This window comes from Pelobates fuscus, chromosome 6, assembly GCF_036172605.1.
Source record: "Pelobates fuscus isolate aPelFus1 chromosome 6, aPelFus1.pri, whole genome shotgun sequence".
NCBI lineage: Eukaryota > Metazoa > Chordata > Amphibia > Anura > Pelobatidae > Pelobates > Pelobates fuscus.
Window position 1 is genome coordinate 143,374,775 of NC_086322.1, and position 24,131 is coordinate 143,398,905.

General features: G+C 41.8%; 1 protein-coding gene across 1 annotated transcript in view; it reads right to left on the reverse strand.

The window, feature by feature from the left end:
- Positions 1-2,758: 2,758 nt before the first annotated feature.
- The window catches only part of GSTCD (glutathione S-transferase C-terminal domain containing), a 143,278-nt gene continuing 121,905 nt past the window's right edge, over positions 2,759-24,131 (reverse strand). Inside the window, exons 9-12 of the mRNA XM_063458384.1 lie at positions 20,465-20,598; positions 18,511-18,541; positions 11,551-11,620; positions 2,759-3,476 (exon numbers count right to left, since the gene is read on the reverse strand). Of these exons, the coding sequence (XP_063314454.1) occupies positions 3,325-3,476; positions 11,551-11,620; positions 18,511-18,541; positions 20,465-20,598 (387 nt within the window). The 3' untranslated portion in view covers positions 2,759-3,324. The remainder of the gene's footprint in view (positions 3,477-11,550; positions 11,621-18,510; positions 18,542-20,464; positions 20,599-24,131) is intronic.

Here is a 24,131-nt window from a genome sequence, read left to right on the forward strand (position 1 = left end):
CTGAGGAGAAGAACCTCCAGGGATTTATCAACGTGGCCGCATTTATGGAGAAGGCTCTGGTGTGGGTCATCCCTCAGCTGCCTAGAAACACGGCCCCACTGGTGGCTCCATGTTCAGTGGAGGACTCAGCAGATTAGCACACTTCAGTTAGGGAACCTGCTCATGCTACCAAGAGATATTGGAAGATTAATGGCCCCGAACCACACAACCAAAAGGTCAAAGCTCTGGCCAAACACCCTAAGAGTTTGACCATGAAGGAGATGCACACCACACTGGCCCATTGTTTGAGTGATGAAGATGACCCTTTGCCTCCACCACCATTGTCGATCCTTGATGAATGGCTTATAGTCATCATTTACACAGGAGCCTGCCTACTTTTGCTGTAAAGGTCCGACTTGTTGCTCTTTTGCGACGACACAGTCTTACAATCAGCCAGTCCCTCTCACCCCAGAGATCTGAATCGAACTACGCTGGTGGATACTCCACATGAGTGCCTGGAATAGGAAGGCGATATTCAGACCCACTCTGGACTTTGTTGTGGAGACGGATACAAGTCTTTTAACTGGGCAGTGACTTGCGTGGACGCTTTTACAGGTTGGCTCTGGACGGTTGTGGAAGCAACCTTACATATAAACGGCCTGGAATTATTTGCAGGTTCATTTGACATTCGCAGTCTGGCCAATCACCTGCGACTGGAGGCTGCACTGGTCGATATTCCGTTGCATCTCGATACTGAGAGGCCAGTTTGTGTTGGATCTCCTTTCCTCTCTGATGACTTACCAGGTCCTGAGGTTCTTCAGTTGATTTCCCAACCTGACGTGCACTGTTTGTGCTTTCCCTCCATTCGCCTAGATCTCTAGGGTTCTGCTTCAGGTCCATCTTCAGCTAGGCTCCCTGTCCTGTTAACCCTGCTTTGGCAGAGCCAGGCGTAGTTTCTAGATCTTCTAGATTTGTCATGTCAGGACCTCTCCTCCACCTGCTATTTCCAGACTTTTTCCAGAAGTTAGTGCCTTAGCCTCTTGCCGGGGGAAACCTTTTCTGGGATTCCTGGGCACTTGGAACTCGGGGACATTAGCTATCGTTATGTAATGCCAGGTGTAGTTGGGGTTCCGATCCCTCTACAGCCCCTGCTACATTTACCTATATATATTTCTACATATGCTCTTTAATAAAACATTTGAATACAAGTTTAAACATTTAATGTTCTAATTGTCTAGTATGATAAGGACATTAGTCATCAAGTCAGTAAAACTAATTACTTATGCAGACTATTAATATTCAATCTTTGTGCAACTACTGATAAATATCTAGCCAGCAAGTATTCTCATAAGCATGAGATGAGGCATTATGATTTACTGTCAACAGAATTGGAAATCTGACAGGTACTTATATACCCTGGCTTCCAACTCTGTTATGAGGTATAGAGGGTGGGTGTGGATATTGTCCTAAAGCACAGACAAGTGCAGCCCAGAGCTATTTATTTCATCATGCAGTGGCAAAAAGCCATAGATTAATAATACCCTTACATCATTTAACAGACCTACCAATGACATAATGCAAATCTGCATACAAAGAAAGTTCGCTTGAGGTCAGATCCCACCTATTCAGCTCTTTGTTGAGCTTTCGTTGGAACTGTGCAGATAATAAAGAAAAGAATATATAACAACGTTTTATCTAGATATAGTTATACTTAAATGGGGAGATGATTTACATGCACTTGCAAGAAGTATAAGTCTAAAAATAAATACATTGAAAACTGATTAAAACTAACTTATTTTTTTGCTTTAGCAGTTGCTTGTGTCACTATAAGCCATATTTTCCAATAGATCTATAAAAACGTTGAATTTGATTGCCAATAGCCAATCAACATGAAGGAGAAATAGTCAATAGGTTACCAGTGCCTCAATTTACCTAAAAGTAAGTCATGAACTTATAGGTATTAGCATTAGGATGAGATTCCCATGTGACAATTAGTTAAAATCTAATTTGTTAATTTGTCTATTATATCTCTCTATGTCTTCCAGTAAAAGTGACATTTAGAAGCTTCTGTCCTATCACTGTTTCTGCTTACCAACCAGTACTTTGAAAATTATCCAGCAATATACTTCTCAAGAGGTGAACAGACTGGTTTGCGACAAAATTGATAGATCATGGAGATAGGCAGGCTCCTGTGTAAATTGTCACAAAAATGCAGCTATGCAACATGAGCACAGCCTATTTGTTCTTAATTATAAAATATTCGCCTTATATGATGCTGCCAATAACCTATGCTTTGATCTCTTACCTAGAATCCATCTCCTTTAACTGCCATTAACCAATCAGAGCACTGAATCATCCAGCACGCTAACCGGGTTGCTGTTTTTGTTGGGAACACACAGGTGAAATTAGTCCATGCACCGTGTGATAATATAAATGAGTAAAAAATTGTTTGTACATTTACTTGCATATGAATGCAGGAAAAAAAAATAAAAAATTAAGGTTTTATAGAACTCTAAATCCTACAACATTGGATTGGGTGAACAATGTCAATGGATATGTATTAAAAAGGTACTTTTCAAATAAATTTTCACATTAAAAAATGAAAAAATATCACACGTAGTTTTTTGAAAAATTGTATTAATGTGTATTAAAAATTAAATACATTTTATTTTTAATTTATGGAAAGCATCATACGGCAATACCATACAGAAAGATATACCAAATCCAATGTACAAAAGAAGAATGCTGAAATTTAAACCACAGCATTAGGGAAAGGAAAGAAAATGACTGTGCTGCGAGGCAGAGTGAACTTTAATAGATTGTAATAGCAAAGACAACTGGAATAAAAGTCAATGATAATAAATACCTATAAAATAAAATTCATGATACAGATATTTTCCCATTATCATCATATTTTATAAGCCTCCTAAGCCTCCTATGTGTAGATGGCACAGTGTGTAGATGCCAAACTGGTAATCAATAGACAGAACAAACATCTTCAAACTGCTTCTAAAGATCTGACCAGTCTCTTAACACCTATTATTATTTTTAGCTTTCATATAGCAATACACATTTTTAAAAGGGGGAAATTTAATAATAAACTGTGACTCTTGTGGTTCTCCTCCTATCTCTCCCAGCATTCAATCAGTGTCTCCTTTTCTTATAACACCTCCTCCGTTTGTCCTGTCTCGTTTGGAGTCCCCCAAGGCTCTGTTGCTTTTGTCTTCTTTGTATTCTACCTCTCTTCGCAAACTTATTAAGTCATTTGGATTCCCCTTCCACCTGTACGCCGATGATACCCAGAGATATCTCTCCTCTGATGATCTCCATACCACAGATATAAAATTACACATGTTGGACTGAATTGGGAGAACCCACAATCAAGTTGTTCTTTGGAGAGCAGGTTTCTGGCTCCATGGAGATAACAGTTACTTTGTATCCAAACTGCTCTGCTGCCCATGATCGATCCAGGTCTACCAAACCCATGCACTGCTTTCCTAAAGGAGAAGGTATTCACATGTTAATGATGAACAAAATGCACTGTGGTCATCACACTCAAAAGCATTGTTATCACACAAGAGAGCACAATTTGCTTACATGTATCTTACTAACTCAGCTACCTCAGGGATCTGAAAGAAGATCCTGTTGCTAGTAAACTCATTTTGCTATTTTTATTCATATAAATCCTCAGATTGCAACTGCACCTAATAAAATAACTGGTGCAAGGAGATGTAACACATTTTCTTGGGGTCATCAATCCAAATTATTTGTGGAGATCATTTCTTTAAAAAGAAAAATAACCAACTATTTTTATCTTCTCCCCTTCTCCAGACAGAATGACCATGAGTAAGCCCACATCAAATATCCACCGTCAAACCTTTGCTGGCAGAGAGAATATAAAAAGAGGCAATGTTAAAAAGATTGTTCACTGCTCTGAAATAGTTAAGCTCGTCGAAAATGTCATAACATTTCTTGAAACCAGCTGTACATTAAGGCAAGCTATTTTCAAACCATTTTACAAGAGAGCAGTTTAAATCTTGCAAGTTTTCTTTTTTTAGTGTATACGGTTTGCACTTACATTACAGTTTTGTTTATTCATGTTAAAAAAATAAAATAACTAAATGTGAAAATGAACCTGTAACATAACCATCACAATTGTGTATTTTATGGGGGGCGGAGCCAACGGCGTTCAGGAGCAGATGCCATTTCACCCAGCTCCTCGATCATTGCCCGAAAATTTGCCAAAAAACGGCACACTAACGGGCAATCAGAGCCAGAATTGACACCCTCGTACAGGGGTTAACATTCCGGACCCGTGGATGCCTTTTTTATGCCCGACGGGCGCAAAAATCCGGCGCAAGGTACCTTGGGCCTACCGAGCGGGAATCCCGCGACTGCCACGCATCACCTCCTGGGACGGAGACTACTGGGACGGAGACTTCTGGGACACGATCCCTCAGAAAGCGGACAAGACCGGGACCATACCAGGAACCCCCGATGGGCCGCAAATCTCAAAAGTCGACTCCGGCCGCAGCAGCCTCCAACCATGATATCAGCCAGATGCTGACCACAAAGCCCGCACAAGGGAGCCTCCATCCCCCAGACGGGAACTTACACCCGGCCCAGTGGTGGACACTATACCCGAGAAAGGTACTAAGGTTACACCCGACACAGAACCGCCTGTTACAAAGCGGGACATTCACGACCTTTTGGCACACTTCCAGGACATGTTCTTTGCGGAACTTAACCTGGTAAAAGCCGAAATGCAGGCCATAACAGAACACCTCCAAGCATCCGAGGAGGATTCTGCAGACATGAAACGAGACATGGCCACCCAGGGGGGAAGCACTAAAGCAGCTACAAACCTCTCACTCCCAAATCGCAGCTAGACTGGACGCACTGGAAGACAAAAGCAGACAAAACAATGTCAAAATAAGGGGAATAGAGGACACTGTACCAGCTGAAGAACTGCCTCACCTCATCAGGCGACTCATAGCAGCTATTCTCCCAACCAAGCACGCTAAACTGTTTGCCCATGACGGACTTTACCGCATCGCGACACCCCTACAAACACCAAACTCCCAACCTAGGGACGTTATACTATGCTGTAAATCCTTTGCGGATAAACAAAGATTGTTACAAGCACTACGGGGAAACACCCCATTCCAGTGTGAGACTCACTCACTCACATTCTATCAAGATCTCAGCAAAGCCACGCTACTGTGGCGGAAAACGATGCGCCCAATCACGCAGCAACTACAAAAGGCTGGCCTCCCATACCGGTGGACTAACTCAAGAGCACTGATGTGCACGAAAGAAGGCAAAACCCACAAAGCTACAAACCCTTCCGAAGGCCTGCAACTCCTGAGAGACCTAGGCCTGCGTGGGCCGGATCCAGCGACGCAACCCCAAAGGATATGGGACGTTGACATACCTCCTTTCGTCCCCGGAGGGGAACGGGACACTGCCACTTGAACGAAGCCCCACTTGCACCAGGCTTCCCAAACAAGAAGGCTCAATGTTTTGTTTTGAACTGTTACACTATTTGCAAACACGTTTGCAAACGACTTCAGTAGAAGCCACTTACCGTATATACTCGAGTATAAGCCGAGTTTTTCAGCACATTTTTTGTGCTGAAAAACCCCAACTCGGCTTATACTCGAGTCAATAGTCTGTATTATGGCAATTTGCATTGCCATAATACAGACTGGGGGCTGTGGGGGCTGCAGAGATCTTACTTACCTGTCCTGCAGCTCCTGTCAGCTCTCTCCTCCTCCGCGCCGTCCGTTCAGCACCTCGGTCAGCTCCCAGTGTAAGTCTCGCGAGAGCCGCGGCTCTCGCGAGACTTACAGTGTGAGCTGATAGAGGTGCTGAACGGACCGGCGCAGAGGAGGAGAGAGCTGACAGGAGCTGCAGGAGAGGTAAGTAAACTCTCTGACAGCCCCCTCCTCCCCCCCCACTGAACTACCAATGCCACTAGACCACCAGGGAAGGAGCCCCCCTCCCTGCTATGTATGAAGCAGGGAGGGGGGACGAAAAAAATAAATAATAATAAATATTACAAATAAAAGATAAATATTAAAATAATAAAAAATAAATATTAAAATAATAAAAAAAAAAATTAAATAAAATAATGAAAATTAATCATAAAAAAATATTAAAATAATAAAAAAATAAAAAAAAATTGCCCACTCCCCACCAAGGCTCTGCAACACACACACACATACTGCATTCATACATACACACACACACATACTCATACACACATACTCATACACACATACACACACACACTGCACTCATACTCACACGCTGCATTCATACACACACGCTGCATTCATACACACACGCTGCATTAATACACACACGCTGCACTCATACACACATGCTGCATTCATACACACACTGTAAATAAATATTCAATTAATATAATTTTTTTAGGATCTAATTTTATTTAGAAATTTACCAGTAGCTGCTGCATTTCCCACCCTAGTCTTATACTCGAGTCAATAAGTTTTCCCAGTTTTTTTGGGTAAAATTAGGGGCCTCGGCTTATATTCGGGTCGGCTTATACTCGAGTATATACGGTAGTTTAATTTTCAATTGTTCTTTTATTACATACAATGTCCACTCTCCTTGGACACACAAATGCTCCTGACGCTACCATTCACACGACTTCAGCGGCCCTTACATCTGTTAAAACCAATACACGCATATGGGTCCGTCTGACACCGACACGCACCTGTCCTCCCCCCACATAACGCCCAGCGAAGCGAGGGACACTTAGTCACTAGGGCTTTCTTTCCTAATGTTCCACTGCCCTCCTGGCACTCACGGCCCAATTACACCACGACTCAGCACACTGACATAGCCGACAGACCATCAATTACAGCGTGTAACTTACACAGCGTGAACACCTACCTCCTATAGGCTCACGCTCACTCAAGGTACGACTCAGTACACACTCCAAACTACACGAGTATAACCGAAGTTTCGGTATTCTCAATATGTCAGTGCCACTAAGAAAAGACCAAGCTTGTATAATTGTTGCCAGTGATACTGGTATATATCTTGTACGCCCTCAGCCTGCAACTGCAGGCCTATGTTCCAGCTTGTATATTTAACCCATAAAAATGTGCAAAACCTAACCCATGCTTATAAATGTAAATAGCTTGTACCTAACTGTCAACAACATCATCAAAAAATGTGCAGTACTATGATGCCAAGTTGTGAATATTGATACATACATTATGCGTGCTGTTGTGGCACTTTACTCATGTTTGTTATTTCCATGCACAGAAAAATAAAGAATAAAAAAAAAAAATTGTGTATTTTATTGTTAAAATGTGAGCGTGTATGTTTAGCTTTTAAAGGTAGTGGTTATGGTGTTTAGAGTTACTTTAAATCAGAAATATCTTCAGCAACTAAAGATTTTAAGACGGTGTTGGGCCAGACCCTATCCCCAGAATTTTACTATTTTCTGTACTAAACCCTATACCAGGGGTTCCCAGAGGGTCTGTGGGGGTAGGAGAACAAATTAATATATATATATATTTATTTTTTATTAAAAATAATAATGATGTCCCCCCTCCCTGCTTTCCTTTGGGAGTGGGGACATTTCCTGAAGTCCCTGGTGGTCCCAGTGGTGAGCGTGAACTCGAGCAGCGTCAGGAGCTGCTAGAGTTCACTCTTGCAAGATTCGGAGCGTTGCCGTGGTAACCGCGGCAACCGTTCGAGCTTGCAAGATGAGAACCCGGTGGAGCTGCCCCAGGTACTCTCTCTCTCCCTCCCCTGCCGGCTGTCAACAAAGTGCTAGTGAGCCGGAGAGGGAGATCTCTGATCTGCAGAGCCGGCAGGGGAGAGCACAGTGGGAAAATAACTTGCGGCTCCCCTGTGTGCCCGACACGGTGCCCCAGGGCGCCACAGCACACAGTTTGGGAACCGCTGCCCTCTACAGTACAGAAGTACAGAAATACTTACAATACAGAGAGCTGAACATAATACAAAAATTCTAATACAATAAAACAAGCTGGGCACATCATAAAGATATCTATAAAATACATGGAGCTAAATACAATATAGGGATAACCATACCACAATCAGAGCAGAGAAAAAATAGAGATATATTACACAGAGCTGAACACAATACAAAGACATCTATATAATACATAGTGCTGGGTAGACTACAGAAATACCCATTCAACAGGTAGAGATGAGAAAAACACATAGATAATACACATAGCTTGGCACAATAAGAAGATAACAAATATCCAACACAGTCAGGATCACTGTGATGGATTATACAGAGCTGCAATATAGAGATCTCCACACAGTACGTCTATGAACAATGCTCCAGCTCTCTTTCAGTCTATTTTCCGATCCCTTACTTTTTTTTTTTTAATTCTTTATTTTTGTTGCGCATTTGCTTAACATGGTCGCTTAAGATGCCACAACAGCTGTCTCAGGCTTTAAACCATAAAACATGAAAAAACATTTGGCATTGAAATACTATGCACAATTTTAAATTAGGAAATTAATTTATTACGTTACAACATTCTATTTAGAATTATCGCTAGATCGGCATAGTCTCCTGTTTGGGTAAGAAGTTGTACATGTGTAGTATACTCTGTACGTCCATTGTGTGTGTAGGGTTCGAAATATCAATCCCTCGTCCCGTGTGAGTGGTTCCAAATGGTAGCTATGGCGATAAAGAATTTTGCCCCACTCCTTGTTAGTGTGGCTCTGCTTAGGGCCCCAGGTTCTAGCTTGCTTGGTGTGGGCGTAAGTAACTCTATTCCTGGGTTGCCCTATGTGTTTCATTGATACTCGTGCGGTGTCAAGTGGTTAGTGGCCCCTAACCAGGGAGGCCGCGGGGGGGGGCGGAATATTCCTGTGGCCCGAACACGAGTGGTTTACCGTGTAGTGTGCTACTCATGTGTGGCTATAACGGTGTGCGGGATTTTTGCCAGTACGTTGGCCTTTAGTCCTGGGAGAAATAGTGTGCCTTACAGTGGTGCCTAGGTGCAAAGCAATAAATAATTAAAAGGAAAAACAAATTCGAAACCAAGTGAAAAACAAATTATAACGGCAAAGGCTTCATTGGTGAAGTGCGCATATGGGTTGGAAAGCAGTCAGTGGTGTCAGGTGGCTGCCTCAGGGGCTCCTCTTCCCCTCGGTACAAAAGGGACAGTCCTGGTGGGGTCCCATATATGGGAGCTGACGGGCTCTTCTGTGTGGTCAGATCCTTGTGGGAGTCCCAGTGCCCCGAGGAAAGAGTCCACCTCCTGAGTGGAGTTGAGGTGTAGAGTGGTCCACCGATAGTGTTTTTGGTGCTGTCCAGCGGTATGGCATCTTGGAGGCGGCGGGTCATGGGGCGCAGGGTTCTTCTCCATTGGAGTGTGGATCGTGTCAGGTCCTGATAAAAGGTAAGATTCGCGGTTTCAAAGTCCAATGGTGTTTTGCCTTTTAGGGCAGCGAAGATGGCATTTCTGTCTGTTTGGGTATGGCACCGTACGATCACGTCTTTGGTTGCTTGGGGGGGTGCCTGTGGTGATTTCCGGATATGGAATATCCCTGCTATAGTTAATTTTTTGGCCTGTGCGTGTGGCAATATGGTGGCGACCAGGCGTCTAAAGTAGTGTGGCAGCTCCGCCTGACTTATTTCATCAGGGATACCCCTAATTTTCACGTTGTTCTTACGGCTTCTCTCTTCTGCTGCATCCAGCTTGTTGGTCAGGTTTGTGTGTGAGGCTTTTAAGTGGGACACTGTTTCTTTTAGGCTCCTCACTTCATTTTGGACGTCTATGATGTCCTCTTCAGTGGTCTTCACTTGGTCTGTGACCGCCTGGACCTCCGTTTTCATTAAAGCCATGTCTGCCGCGGACATTTGTTTTAGCTCCATTAGGAGGTTTTTAATGTCTAATTTTGTGGCTGGTGTGAGTGCATCAGGGTCAGCTTGTGCACCTTGGGATGGCTGATGGTCTAAGGTGTCCCCCATGGCAAGCTCTGAGCACGTGGATCTTGTGTCTGGGTCGGGTGTGGCCACCATTTTCGGGGCCGCGGTGCGCTGGAGCATGGTGCTAATGTCCTGTGTGTCTTTGCACGCACCTGTTGCTATCCGCTGTGATTTTCGTCCCATGTTTGCCGGGTCGGTGGCTGTGTGCTCCGTGGGCGGTATGGCTGTGGAGAAGACCGCGTTGTGGAGCACCGCTTCGAAGGGCCTGTAGTCTGGGTAGGCCTTGGATGTGCGGCGTGCTTTCCGTCCCGTCTGGCGGTATAAAAAGGGCATCGATCAGGTGAGCGCTCTGCCGCTCTGCCCTGGCTGTCGGTCGGTAGGGTTGAAAGGGCTGTAAAAGGTATGTGTTGTCAATATTTAGTCGCGTTGTTGCCGGAGCTCGCTGAACATGCAACCGCTCCGTTCCGTGGTTAAGGTCCGCCCCCCGATCCCTCTCTTAACTCTCTCTCATGATAACATCCTCAGCAGTGCTCCTGCTATGATAATTTAAGCTTACGATTAAACTATTAAATATTGCTGCTGTTATGAAACATGTAAGCTATCTTATTAGCTCTCAGCACACAGTGCGCACATGGTTAAAGTATCAAATACTCCGTACAGATACTGATGGACTCCTACCGTGTCAGCTACTCCTGACTCACTATTAGCTCTCAGAACACAGTGTGCACATGGTTAAAGCAGCAGGAAACTGATAGACTCCTTATTACATTTGCAGCTGGCAATATAATTGATCTGCACTGGTAATATGGAGCCAAGAAGTATCTAACATGGTTAACAGAATAAACAATCATTACAGATTAAAACAGATTGAAATCAGAATCAAATCAGTCCTCAAAGTCACAGCCCCAGTCCTGCAGTTCGAAAACTTCTCAACTAGCCATAGCATGAGTGTCTCAGGTCTCAGCTGCAGTGACTGGGCACGTATGAGAAGATGGTGAGTAAGTTGCACATGAGCTATTAAAACTAATATTGACAGGCACTACAGTGCTCTGCATCAGAACTATCCCCCTACCCTTGTCTCACCTGGGCTTTCTTGGCTACACTTACATTTGGCAGGGGCCAAATGTACTTTCTGTACTTTCCCTGTGCTACTTCCAAGATGGAAGTAACTCCTGTAACTCCACCCCCTGGTGCTGTGAGCCAATGATGGCCCCTGAATAGAGATGCCAATAACATGCATCTGCTGCAATAGAAATTCCTGAAATTCTTTCTTAAAGGACAGTAGACCTGTGCAAAACCTGCTGAAGCAGGGCAGATTAAAATCACCCCAATTTTTTTTACATGTTTAGATGCTCTCAAGTAAGCTTCTCCAAACAGCTACCAATGAGGGATGAGGGGAGCTGTAGAACTGAAACCTATTACAGAATGAAAGAGACACTAATGTTTTGCAATTAGTGTGTTTGGCATACCCCTCTAGACAAAAAAAAAACTATAATGTTTCTAAACTTCTGCAAATACATTTATTCTATCAAATTTGCTGCCAGACACTAATGAACACACAGATCTTGTAGATTTACAGTGAGGTCAAACTAATTTGGAACACTATTCAATTGTACCTATTGCTCTTCGTTCCTTTGGAAGCTGGGCATCTGTCTGGTCTGCAAATCTACACAGGATCATATGCTCCTTAAACAGAAAATATGCAAATGAAAAGATATGCAAAATCTTTAACGGTCATATTTAGAATAAATGGCAATATATCTTAAAAATGTTAAATACTTTCCAAAATACATGACTCATTTTGGGTACTGTCTTTATTACTTACACACTCTCAACAACATACAAAACTATACAAAGAAGTGAAAAAAACATTGCTAACTTTAACATTTTAAAGTTTTAAAAACACTGTAAATGTGATCATGATGTAGAGAAGTCAGATCTTGGTCAAATTTGCATTTTTAATCAATTTTAAATATGCACTTACAAAATGCCCTCACATAGATTAAAATATCTTTTAGCCCTCAGTCCATGAAGGGCTAAAATTAAAATCAGTGTCAGAAGACAGGGCATCCCCTGGACCTTGGTCTAAGAAGGGGTTAATCTCTCCTGCTGTGAAATAATCAGTACCAGGAGAATGACCGGGTTAACCGCTTTTATGGAGCAGAGAGCTGGGAACGTGCTGGTGCCGGGGTAGGCACCACTCATCAAATCAATATTTTTTGTGGATTGCAAATGGCTTTGCAGTTTCCATTATTTCCTGAGGATCTCTCATGTACAGGTCAGAATCATATACTCATTGCAGCTGAAGCACAGTTATAACAGTTAGTAAATTGCATTACCGGTGTACATAACACCCCTTCTCAGCCCCCAAAAGCAAAAAAACAAAACAAAAGCAAATCACAAGCCAAAGCAAAAAGATAAGGTTCTAGTAAACGTAATATTATATTGGTAAAACATTGTAAATTATGCAACTGTTTATGTATGGTAAACTGACATTCTATAGATCACCTACTCTGCTCACATTTAAAATATATAACATTTCAAAAATACACTAAAAATATGCACATAATTATTGCTTCTCAAGAGTTTATATTCCAATTTGCCAATTTTCAAGTTACAATTTCTGTTTCCCAGTGTTGGTAACATTTTGCACAGAGAATCTGTCCTGATTCACTTCTCTGATCACTCACACAAAAACAAAAATAAGGGATTAGTTCATAGCCCCTTAATCCTGCCTGTTTGTTCTTGGATCTGAATGTGACTCAATATCAATCCTTGTTAACTTTCATGCCATACTCAGCATATTAGACAGAATTGATTAAACCAGTTAATGGTACCTTGAACAGCTATTAATAAGAAACTATGCACTAGGTGTGTGCAACTGCACATTGTGCCCAATGTGATTCAACCTTCAACTATAAATCTCAAAAGTCATTGTTTTAACCATGTTTGGTGCTGGGAGGTAGTTGTGAAGTCATCAATTCTCCTAAACTGACAAAATATAATATACTGTCAAAGGAAGACTTCAAGGTTTGTATCTGGGGAGGAGGCTACTTGTGAGGCACCTAACCTATGTCACCTCTTCAGCTACATGATTGTTCTAAAGACCAAAGGGAAAACTTGGTCCTCTAAAAATAAACAACCTTTTTTTAACATCAGCATTAAGCTAAGCGGTTATTCAGCACTGGCATAGATGCCTCACTACAGCCAGATCCACCCACAGTAATGTCAAGATTAATGACTTGTGTCTAACCAAATGCTTCTCATATTGAAGCATTGACACGGCATACTGTGCATACTAAAGAAGCCGAATATATTCAATAATTAGTATAGCGATTGTCTTACTACTGTAAGTCACTAGTATGAAACTAGACATAGTGGAAAAGGTAAAATGTAAAAAGTGCAGTTTCTCACAAAAGGCACTGTTTTTCTCTGCAAGGTTGCAGGGGACCATTTATACCCCAATATCACTCATTAAGATGAAATTATGTTTGTGCTTAGAGAGTCCATTTAAGTTCAGTAAAATGACTCAAAGGACCCTGTTCCTAGCAACAGGCATATATTAGCAGCTAGTTTTGAATATCTGTATTTATTAGACAATTACAAGTTGTGACTTCTGCTAACCATATCACAAACAGGCAGTAATAGTTTATCAGTTATTATTAGGAGGTAGTATTCCCCTTATCGCCTATGGATTTAGGAACTAATGATTTCATTGTCAGTTATGCGATGATTAAATCTGATAATTTGGAAAATAATATGAAGGACTATACTAAACAGAAACTAAGCTAATCAGCCGCTCAGCAGTAAGTTGTAAGATATTACATAGTTTAATAAACCTTGCTCCATCCAGTTCTCTCTATCCCTTTATTGGTAATGATGAATTGGTTTACTCGGCTGAAGAACATATCTGAAGTCTATACTAGTTGTCAACCCCACTCCAGGGGCGGACTGACCACACGGGCAGATCGGTCATGGACCGAGGGCCCGAGGCAGTAAGGGGTCCGGCCAGATGCACAGCCATGAAATGGCTGGGGAGATCACATCAGAGATCTCCCCAGCCAGAAAGCCATCATTTCACACTAATTCCTTCTCAGAGAAACCTGGCTGACAGCGATGTTACTCTTCTTGCCAGGTCTCCTCCCTACCATGGCTCTGCGGAGTGAGAAGTGAGAGGGGAAGAGGCGGGGCCAGAAAGTTACATCACTCCCTGCCCCCTCCTCTCCTGCAGAGTCTGCTGAAATTCAGGAATGGCAGAATTAACAGGTATGTAAATATTTTCTTAAGCTCATTTCCCCATGCCCTCTTTACCCATCCCAGCATCTCTGCCTCCCTTCACCCACCACAGCCCCTATGCCCTCCTTTACTTATCCATCCCCTAGTCCCCCATGCTCCTACTACAGTTCCTATGCCCCCTGCAGCTTCTACAGTTCCTATGCCCCCCCCCCCCTGCACTTTCTACAGGCCAATCCCCTTGCACGCATTGCAGTCACTATCCAAACACACATACTGCAGCCTCTATAGTCCCCAAACACACACACTACAGCTCCAGTGTGTTCCAGATGCCTACTACAGCCGCATTCCCACAAACATACAAGAGCCCCAAACCACACACACTCTGTAACACAAGCCAAATTATTAATTCTAACTCCACTCACATACTACACCGCAAAGAGTCACATCCACACACGCAAACACACAAGGAGCCGGACTGTATGCACACAATCCACCAAGCCGCATCCCCACACGTGTAATACCACATATAGCCTCCCTACACACACACACATCACAAGCTGCAGCCCCACCATTACAATACTGCATAGAGCCTCCTTACACAAACAATCATAATTATTACAATAACTCATATAGCACCAACATATTCTGCAACCCAGTACAATAGGTAAAACAAGACAGATTCATTCTAACTCAGCACATTGACATACAGGAACACACCATCACAAGCAGCATCCCTCAACCCCACAAGTAGTCTACAAACATGTGTTTGGAGCCTACTTTTATGTTCTAGTACGGTTGCACATGTGGGGGACGCTACTTTTGATGTCACTAACAAACACAGAGCAATCGTGTAATTTCTTTATTTTAATGCCAGTAAGGGTTACTTCATTCAAAAACAGTGTTTTATTAAAACATTGTTTTTGGTTGGATGGACCCCTTAATTGTAAATCTGGCCCTGTTCGGATGCCCTCTCACACAGCCATTATGCGTGCTGGGCAGCATACACATAATTGATCCTCTATTGCCCGAGGGCCCTGTGAGTTGTCAGTCCCCCCTGTCCCACTCAAATTCTCAATACTGCTTAAAGGGTCACTCGAGGCACCCAGACCACTTCTGCTCATTGGAGTGGTCTGGGTGCCAACTCCCACTACTCTTAACCCTGCAAGTGTAATTATTGCAGTTTTTTTATAAACTGCAACAATTACCTTGCAGGGTTAACTCCACCTCTAGAGGCTGTCTACTAGACAGCCACTAGAGGTCACTTCCTGACACATAGCTCAGGTTTTCTGTGCTAGAGTGTCGCTGGACGTCCTCACGCTGTGTGAGGACCTCCAGCGTCACTCATTTCCTCATAGGAAAGCATTGAAAATATTTTTCAATGCTTTCCTATGGGGAGCGCTAATGCGCATGCGCAGCATTGCCGCGCATGCGCATTAGGTCTCCTCAGCCGGTGGGCGGGATCAGTCTCGCCCACCGGCAGACAGAGACAGTAGGAGGAGCGGCGCGGAGGAGGAGACAGCGACGAGGGACATCGTCGCTGCCTCAGGTAAGTGACTGAAGGGGTTTTCACCCCTTCAGTAACCGGATTTGGGGGGTGGGAGGGAAAGGGTACCTCCAGTGCCAGGAAAACGGATTGTTTTCCTGGCACTGGAGTTTTCCTTTAAAGCATAGGCCACATTGCACTTGCCATTTGCAAGAGATAACTTTCACAAGGACATATGTATTCACACATTATACACCCACAGGCACTTAACAAATGAAAAAGGCAATAGTCCACCAATATTTTATACATGGAAAAACAAAAAAGAATAATTGTTAGTTATATATTTTACTTGACCGTTGACAGTAAATTTCTTGAAATCACTAGTCCCGCTTAATACTTGCATGCATCAGACTAGTGCCACACTACTTATCTGACAAGAAAAAAGGTTAGTTAAAGCTCAAAATAAGTGCTTTAACTTAATTAAGAAAAGATTTGCAAAGTGAATACATCTTTTTTTGGATTCACTGTAAAATCTCCAAATTGGCTTTCAAAAAGGGAATAAATGAAGGGAAAAAACCTCTTCAAACTGTTTAAGTCCATCAAAGTAGGATTTAGCTTAAATAATTAATGGGCAAGCAGACTAACTTGACTTGGCCAGCCAAGGAGATGCAGTCTGGCTACTACAATGAAAGCTGGGCCTTCTGCCAATTATCCTTAATAAGTCCATAAATAGGCCCATTAAATGTGCCAAAGACCTTTACCTGCACCACAGACCCTGACTCGAGACATTCCTTCTCCTTCAGTTTGTACAAACACTGGCTCCTCTCTTATTTATAAATGGCTGCCGGGCAGCGAACATTATGCACTTACTGGAATAAAAGAGGAATGTGAGTCGTCTAAACTCTTCAAATAAAAAGTAGTCTCACTTCAACAGTCATGAAATTGAAATGACGAAAGCTTGGCAGCAGTTACAAATTGTACTTTTACTCTTAGCATTTGTCAAACAAATATTTTTAGATTGTCTCAGCAGAAAGAAGGGGAAATTTCAAGAAGTCGACTGCCAGGAATGAACTGCTGAGGTAAAATCTCAACTCATGTAGCCATGTGAATCACTCTTTTCTTACTTCTGAATTTGTGCTTGTATGGTATTGGTAAAAACAACTAAATGGGCTTTATTCATGTATTTATTCAGAAAAAAGCCACAATGGGGCACTCTATGCACAATGATCACTTCAGCTCATTGTAGTGGTTATGGTGCAATAGGTCTATGAGTCCAGGTTTGACAGAGTTACACTTGATAATACAGAAATGTAATAAGAGAGAGTGGGTTACGAGGGCTAGGAATAACCTCAAGGTGTTGGTCAAAAAACGTCAAAATAGTTTGACAAAAAAGGGGGCGTGGTACCATAACCACTAAAATAAACCATAATGGTTATGCAGCTTAGTGTACCCTTTAATTTTCACATATTAAACTTTTTGTGCAGCACAATAAGTACTGTGGCATAGAACGTGATCTAAATATGTAGCAGTTTTGTGAGACAGTCCATACAATAAGTCGGTAAGACAACAATATTTAAACTTCTCTTTTATTACAGAAAATAAGGTTCAAACTAATGTTTAGTGTCATTTTATGTTTATATGCATCTGGGGAGTGCTACAGTTATAATGTGTCCTTTCTATATAAGAACTTAACACGCCAACAGGAAAATTCTGAGAAAATGTTGAGAGTTTTGCATTGTAACTCTAAAGTGTTAAGAAGGCCAAGCACTTGAGCACAGATAACATATTTTACAATCAAGTAAGGTGGGAAGCAGGTGACATTAAAGACATATACTGATAGTCATATGAGAATATTAATTGTGAGAATATGACCTAGTGACTTATAAGGACAACAAGTGAATGGGATTAAGCTGACAAAAGAATTATTTGCATCAGAATTAATTAGCCAGAAGGTCACGGACCTGTAGTGAAATGAAACCTCCCACACTGCTTAAAAGGATTAAAAGGGCCTCTGTTTTGGTAAAAGACTAATTTGAGCATTTAATAATGTGAGAAATTACGTCTATTAAAGGCCATTTTTGACATGACTGGGAATATGAAGAATATAAAAGTATAAATATAATATAAATAAAGATTGGGTATGTATATATTTTTTCTAAAGAATAAAATGCTTGGTAGGATCATTGCGTACAATGGTACTTATACTTATAAACATAGAATGTGACAGCAGATAAGAACCATTCGGCACATCTAGTCTGCCCAATTTTCTTAAATACTTTCACTAGTCCCTGGCTTTATCTTATAGCTAGAATAGCCTTAAGCCTATCCCACGCATGCTTAAACTCATTCACTGTGTTCCCCTCTACCACTTCAGCTGGAAGGCTATTCCATGCATCCACTACCCTCCCAGTAAAGTAATACTTCCTGATATTATTTTTAAACCTTTGTCCCTCTAATTTAAGACTATGTCCTCTTGTTCTGGTAGTTTTTCTTCTTTTAAATACAGTCTCCTCCTTTACTATGTTGATTTATGTTTGGTTGATTGTACGCATGAATTTTCACCACTGAGTTACGTTTACATTTTTTTTCCCAAAGGGGCTTAAAGCCCCAGAAATAAGCAGATGGAGTACACTAGTATCTAAATCAGCATCAAGTAAAGAGATCTGGAAAAGGGTCAAGATAACTTTCCTCTCCGTTGTATGTTTTTAGAAAAACTATACTAATGTTTCCTTTGGAAATTGTAAAACCCTTCGAGATATCGTTATTACAGTGTTTAGAATGAGAAGTTAATACACTGGCTTCACTGCATTGTTTGAAGTCCCAAAACAAACATAAGTAAAGAAATAAGAAAATATACCTTGTATGATAGGACCTCCTGGAACTGTTTACTGGGGAAAAAAGGAAACAAGTCAGATGTTTATTGTGCTATATATACCTTGGAAGTGAAGCAATATTAAAAGGTCACAAATGCAGAATAAGGACAGCTTACTTTGCCACTGCAGATATTTGTGAACTGTACTTCCCATAATGCTTTGTCAGTCTGCTGCTAGCCTACCCTTGTCAGCTCGTCTTTGTAATACTTTTAACAGTGAATACACCAGTAATGGCAAATAAAAGGGGATTGCCATGTTCTTAATTTCATTACATGGTTAGTGGCAGGTACAGTAAAACGTATTACAGACATCACAACTTTCAAAAGCTCATTTCAGGGAGGTAGCTGTACCCCCCATGCGCAACTCCTCACACAATTCCCCCTCCATGCAGTGCCCCCCCCACACACACAACATATTACAACTATTACACACAGACACATGCACACACACTGGCATATACACAACTTGACACACATATATGTGCACTGGCACATTAAAACACTCAGTGTAACACACTGGCACTGAGACATACATCCAAACACAGATGCCCACACTGGCACATACATACAAATAAACACACTGGCACATACTTACAGATGCCCAAACTGGCACACACAGATATGCACTGGCACATACACAAAGATGCCCACACTGGCACACACACAAATACGCACACTGGCACACACACAAATATGCACACTGGCACATACACACAGATGTCCACACAGGCACATACACACACACACAGATTCCCAGATGCCCACACTGACACATACACAGATGCATTACACAGTTAGTGGCAAGTACAGTAAACATATTACTTGCAAAAGCTCATTTCAGGGAGGTGGCTGCACCCCCCCCCCCTCCCCATGTGCATCTCCTCATACAATCCCACTGGCACATACACACACACAGATACTCACACTGGCACATACACACAAATACACACACTGGCAATTACACAGACTGGCACATACACACACAGATTCCCAGATGCCCACACTGGCACATACACACAAATACACACACTGGCAATTACACACAGATACACAGATGCCCACACTGGCACATACACACAACACACACACTGGCACGTACACAAAATAGATGTGCACACTGGCACATACACACACACACCGATTCCCAGATGCCCACACTGGCACATAGACACAAATACACACACTGACACATACACAAAGATACACACACTGGCACCAACACACTCAATCTGACAAACATTGCAGCCACATTTAAGCTTACCTTTTGGGGTCTGGGTTAAGGCTGATGAGAGTGAGCATGTAGCTGCTGCTGCCTCCTCCTCCCTCCCCCACGGCTGTCTCTTTAACAGGGAGGAAGTGGCCTTCCTACCAGCTGGCAGAAACTGCAGGGGTCTGGTCAGGCTCTTAAAGGGCCGGGCACCCAACAGGGCCACCGTTTTACAAATAACACCAATTGAGTATTCACTAAGGGGGAAGTTATTGGGGGCATTTTAAAATGTGTAATATCCTGGAAATCAAACACACAATCTGACACACATTAATTGTATGTTAGATTGTGTGTAATTTCCAGGATATTACACATGTTCACAGGCAGGGTCCTCTACCAGTTGTATCGGTCTGTTACCCGGGAGACTTGGGATATCTGGTATTATTATTATTATTAAGATACCTTAAAAATTCCCAAGTAGCTTTCATTCAGAAGCCTGTTTGTATGATTGTCATAAATAATGCATTAAAACAGATAATGCTTGGCAGAATTAGTGAGCAGGTGTCATGTTCTAACTATGCCTCAGTTTTAAATATGCCCATCTGTTTGAAACCCATGACCAGCAACACAGACGTGAACAATAAATCTTCGGATACTATTGGAATTAATGAAACTAAATAAATAAATGCCAAACACTTGTGCATTCAAATAGAAGCTGGTGATTTGCTTTACCTTCGAGGAAACGTGGTCTTGACGGTGTTTTGTATAAAGCCGTAACAGCATGGGCAGATGACGAATGCGGATTTAGCTTTGAGGCAATGCTCAATCACCATGTCAGTTGCCACTCCACATGCATGCAAGGCTACCTAAAAAAGAGATTGATTATATAATGATAACAATTTCGGAATAGTTACATATAACACTTCATCTCATTGAAATGGTTTGGTGCATTATGCCTGTTCCCTTAATCCTGCAATAACAAGTTTTACATGTTAAGACCGCCTGCAGTGGCTACCTATCAGAGTTTAAACTCAATGAAACGACAGTGGACGTCCTCATCCTGTGCATGAGGACGCCCAGCGCAATTTCGGAATAGTTACACTTAAAGGGACCCAGAAAACTTCATCTCATTGAAATGGTTTGGTGCATTATGCCTGTTCCCTTAATCATGGAATAACAAGTTTTACATGTCAAGACTGCCTGTAGTGGCTGCCTATCAGAGTTTAACTCCGTGAAACGACACTGGATGTCCTCATCCTATGCATGAGGATTCCCAGCGCCTTCAAAAACCACATACCGTATATACTCGAGTATAAGCCGACCCGAATATAAGCCGAGGCCCCTAATTTTACCCCAAAAAACTGGGAAAACTTATTGACTCGAGTATAAGACTAGGGTGGGAAATGCAGCAGCTACTGGTAAATTTCTAAATAAAATTAGATCCTATAAAAATTTTTTATTAATTGAATATTTATTTACAGTGTGTGTATATAATGAGTGCAGCATGTGTGTATATAATGAGTGCAGCGTGTGTGTATATGAGTGCAGCGTGTGTGTGTATGAGTGCAGCGTGTGTGTGTATGAGTGCAGCGTGTGTGTGTGTGCAGTGTGTGTGTGTATGAGTGCAGTGTGTGTGTGTGTGTGTGTGTATGAGTGCAGTGTGTGTGTGTGTGTGTGTGTGTTGCAGAGCCTTGGTGGGGGGTGGGCAATTTTATTATTATTATTTTTAATTAGTTTAATAATTTTTTTATTATTATTTTTTTCTTATATTTAATTATTATTTTGTATTTTATTATATTATTATTTTTATTTTATTTTCGTCCCCCCTCCCTGCTTCCAAGCTGGCCAGGGAGGGGGGCTCTCCTTCCCTGGTGGTCCAGTGGCATTGGCAGTCCAGTGGGGGGAGGAGGGGAGCTGGCAGGGAGCACTTACCTCTCCTGCAGCTCCTGTCAGCTCCCTCCTCCTCCGCGCCAGTCCGTGCAGCTCCCTCTGACAGCTCACACTGTAAGTCTCGCGAGAGCCGCACTATGATTTACACTGGGAGCTGACCGAGGTGCTGAACGGACCGGCGCAGAGGAGAAGGGAGCTGACAGGAGCTGCAGGAGAGGTAAGTAAACGCTCTGCCAGCCCCCACAGTCCCCTGTCTGTATTATGGCAATGCAAATTGACATAATACAGACACTGACTCGAGTATAAGCCGAGTTGGGGTTTTTCAGCACAAAACATGTGCTGAAAAACTCGGCTTATACTCGAGTATATACGGCAGTAAAGCAGTGATTCAATGCTTTCCTACGGGGAAGCACTAATGTGCATGTAGCCGTTGCTGCCCTGCATGTTCCTTGATCGCCGTGACCTTGCGGGAGAAGGAGCATGAACCATGCATGTATCAGGTAAATTAAAATATGTTTTTTAACCCATACACACATACATTTTGTCATGGCTATGGGAGCTGCTAAACACACCTAATGAATCATCCAGAGGATATGTAATGATCTTACCTGTGCATCATAATTTATTTATTTATTAAATATTTTACCAGGAAAGATAAAATGACTTCTGGGATTGGCATATACATTCTCAACTAAAAGGTTTTAAAACGGTCTCAAATACAAATTTTGTAAAAAGTACTTTATTTTATGTTTTCACCAGTCCAACTGATTTGCACATACTGTTGCCATACAGTTGGTTGCCATTACGTAAAGGAACATTCTGCAGCTCTAACTTTTTTTATTTTTTTTTAAAGGAGCAGTCTAAGGCTCAATCTGAACTAGTGTCTGGAATTCACCCTTGCATTAATTATACGTATATTGTGGGAGTGTAGACATTGACAGCTTGCTTTCATCACTGGGTTAAAACATATTACAGGTCAGCATTCTTCTAACTTTATGCGACTTGTTCATCTGGTACCATGTTTACCCAAGTTGTGCTTCAAAAAAAATGAGAATTCTTCAGTGACATGTGCTTGTACACGGGGTCAGCTGAACAAATCTAAAGGAATATCTATAGTGTTTAGTCACTCTTTAATACATTAAGTAGGAACTTTAATTATTTAGAAACGACATGTATGCAAACATGTGTACTTCTCATTCACGTCGTAAAACACGTTTTTGGTATTTTATTCACACATTCATTGCATCCTTAGATAAACAGCGATACAATCACAGCAAATTATGACTTCAAGGCCATTCATTTACATGATAGACATGAATGAAGTCAGATAGATAGAAATGGTACTGCGTACAGATTCAAGAGGCTAAATCTTAGCAAAGACCACATATTATCAATGTATCACTTATTAGGGTATACCTCAAACGGACACTTTAATTTTAGGGGTATGAGTCTGGGTGTTGCAAAGGGTGGGTTGTTCTGAGAAATTTGTGTGACTTGCTAATAGCAACTAAAATGTAATTTAGGACAAGAATAATGGCTCTTATTTACACAGACTGATTTCTAAACACATTTATTGTAGTTTAAAGACACATGTGGCCATTATTGCTGTGGAGCTTTTATACACTCTGACACACCAATAATATGGAGTTCCTATAAAAGAGGGGTATAGGAATTTGCAGACAAAATTTGACTGTCCCTCCTAGATAGGGACACTAGGCAGGTATGCATTAGGGGGACCAGTTGTAGACTTTGCAGGCAAAGCTATTGCTTCACTGAATGGCTACTTGACTTGGGGAAAAATATCCTCCAGTGCAAAAAGGTCTAAAATAATAACTAGCAACAAGCATCACCCTCTTATTGTTTAGAAAATACAATAGCTAACACAATTAAAGCTATCAATCAAACAATGCAAAGAGAGAAAAAAAATTGAGTTGGAGATCCCTATGATGCCATAAAACCCAAAGGATTCCTCATCATGTCTGGGAAAAATAAAGCAAGAGGATAGTCCTAGGACCCTATATGATCCAGCAGGAAGCAGCTAGATGTGTACAGAGAAAATAAATACATAAATGAGCTCCTTCAGGATTGTCTTATAACCAGGGCAACAGAATTATATTACTTTGCATAACTGGCAATAATGCCAAACCCAGGCAACATAATGACAAAATAAATTGTGCCCCATCTATATTTGCCCCTATTATAGTCATGTACTTACTTTCTGAAGTAAACAAATTATTGGAACAACATATAACAGCCAATGCTTCATGTCTAGCTGTGAGTGTGCACTTCATTTTCTAATTGCCAAAATAACAAAAGACATTTCCCACTGTGTGGGTATATCGTACCTATGTATCAACATATGCTTGTTGGAAGTACATGTCACATACCAAGTTAAATGTCTTTACTTATCTGAGACTTTCTTGTTTAGCATGGCAGATGTTCTAGCCCACCAGTAAACCTTATTGAAGTGAGCAAACCCTATGTTAAGTGAAATAAGGACATGCATCTT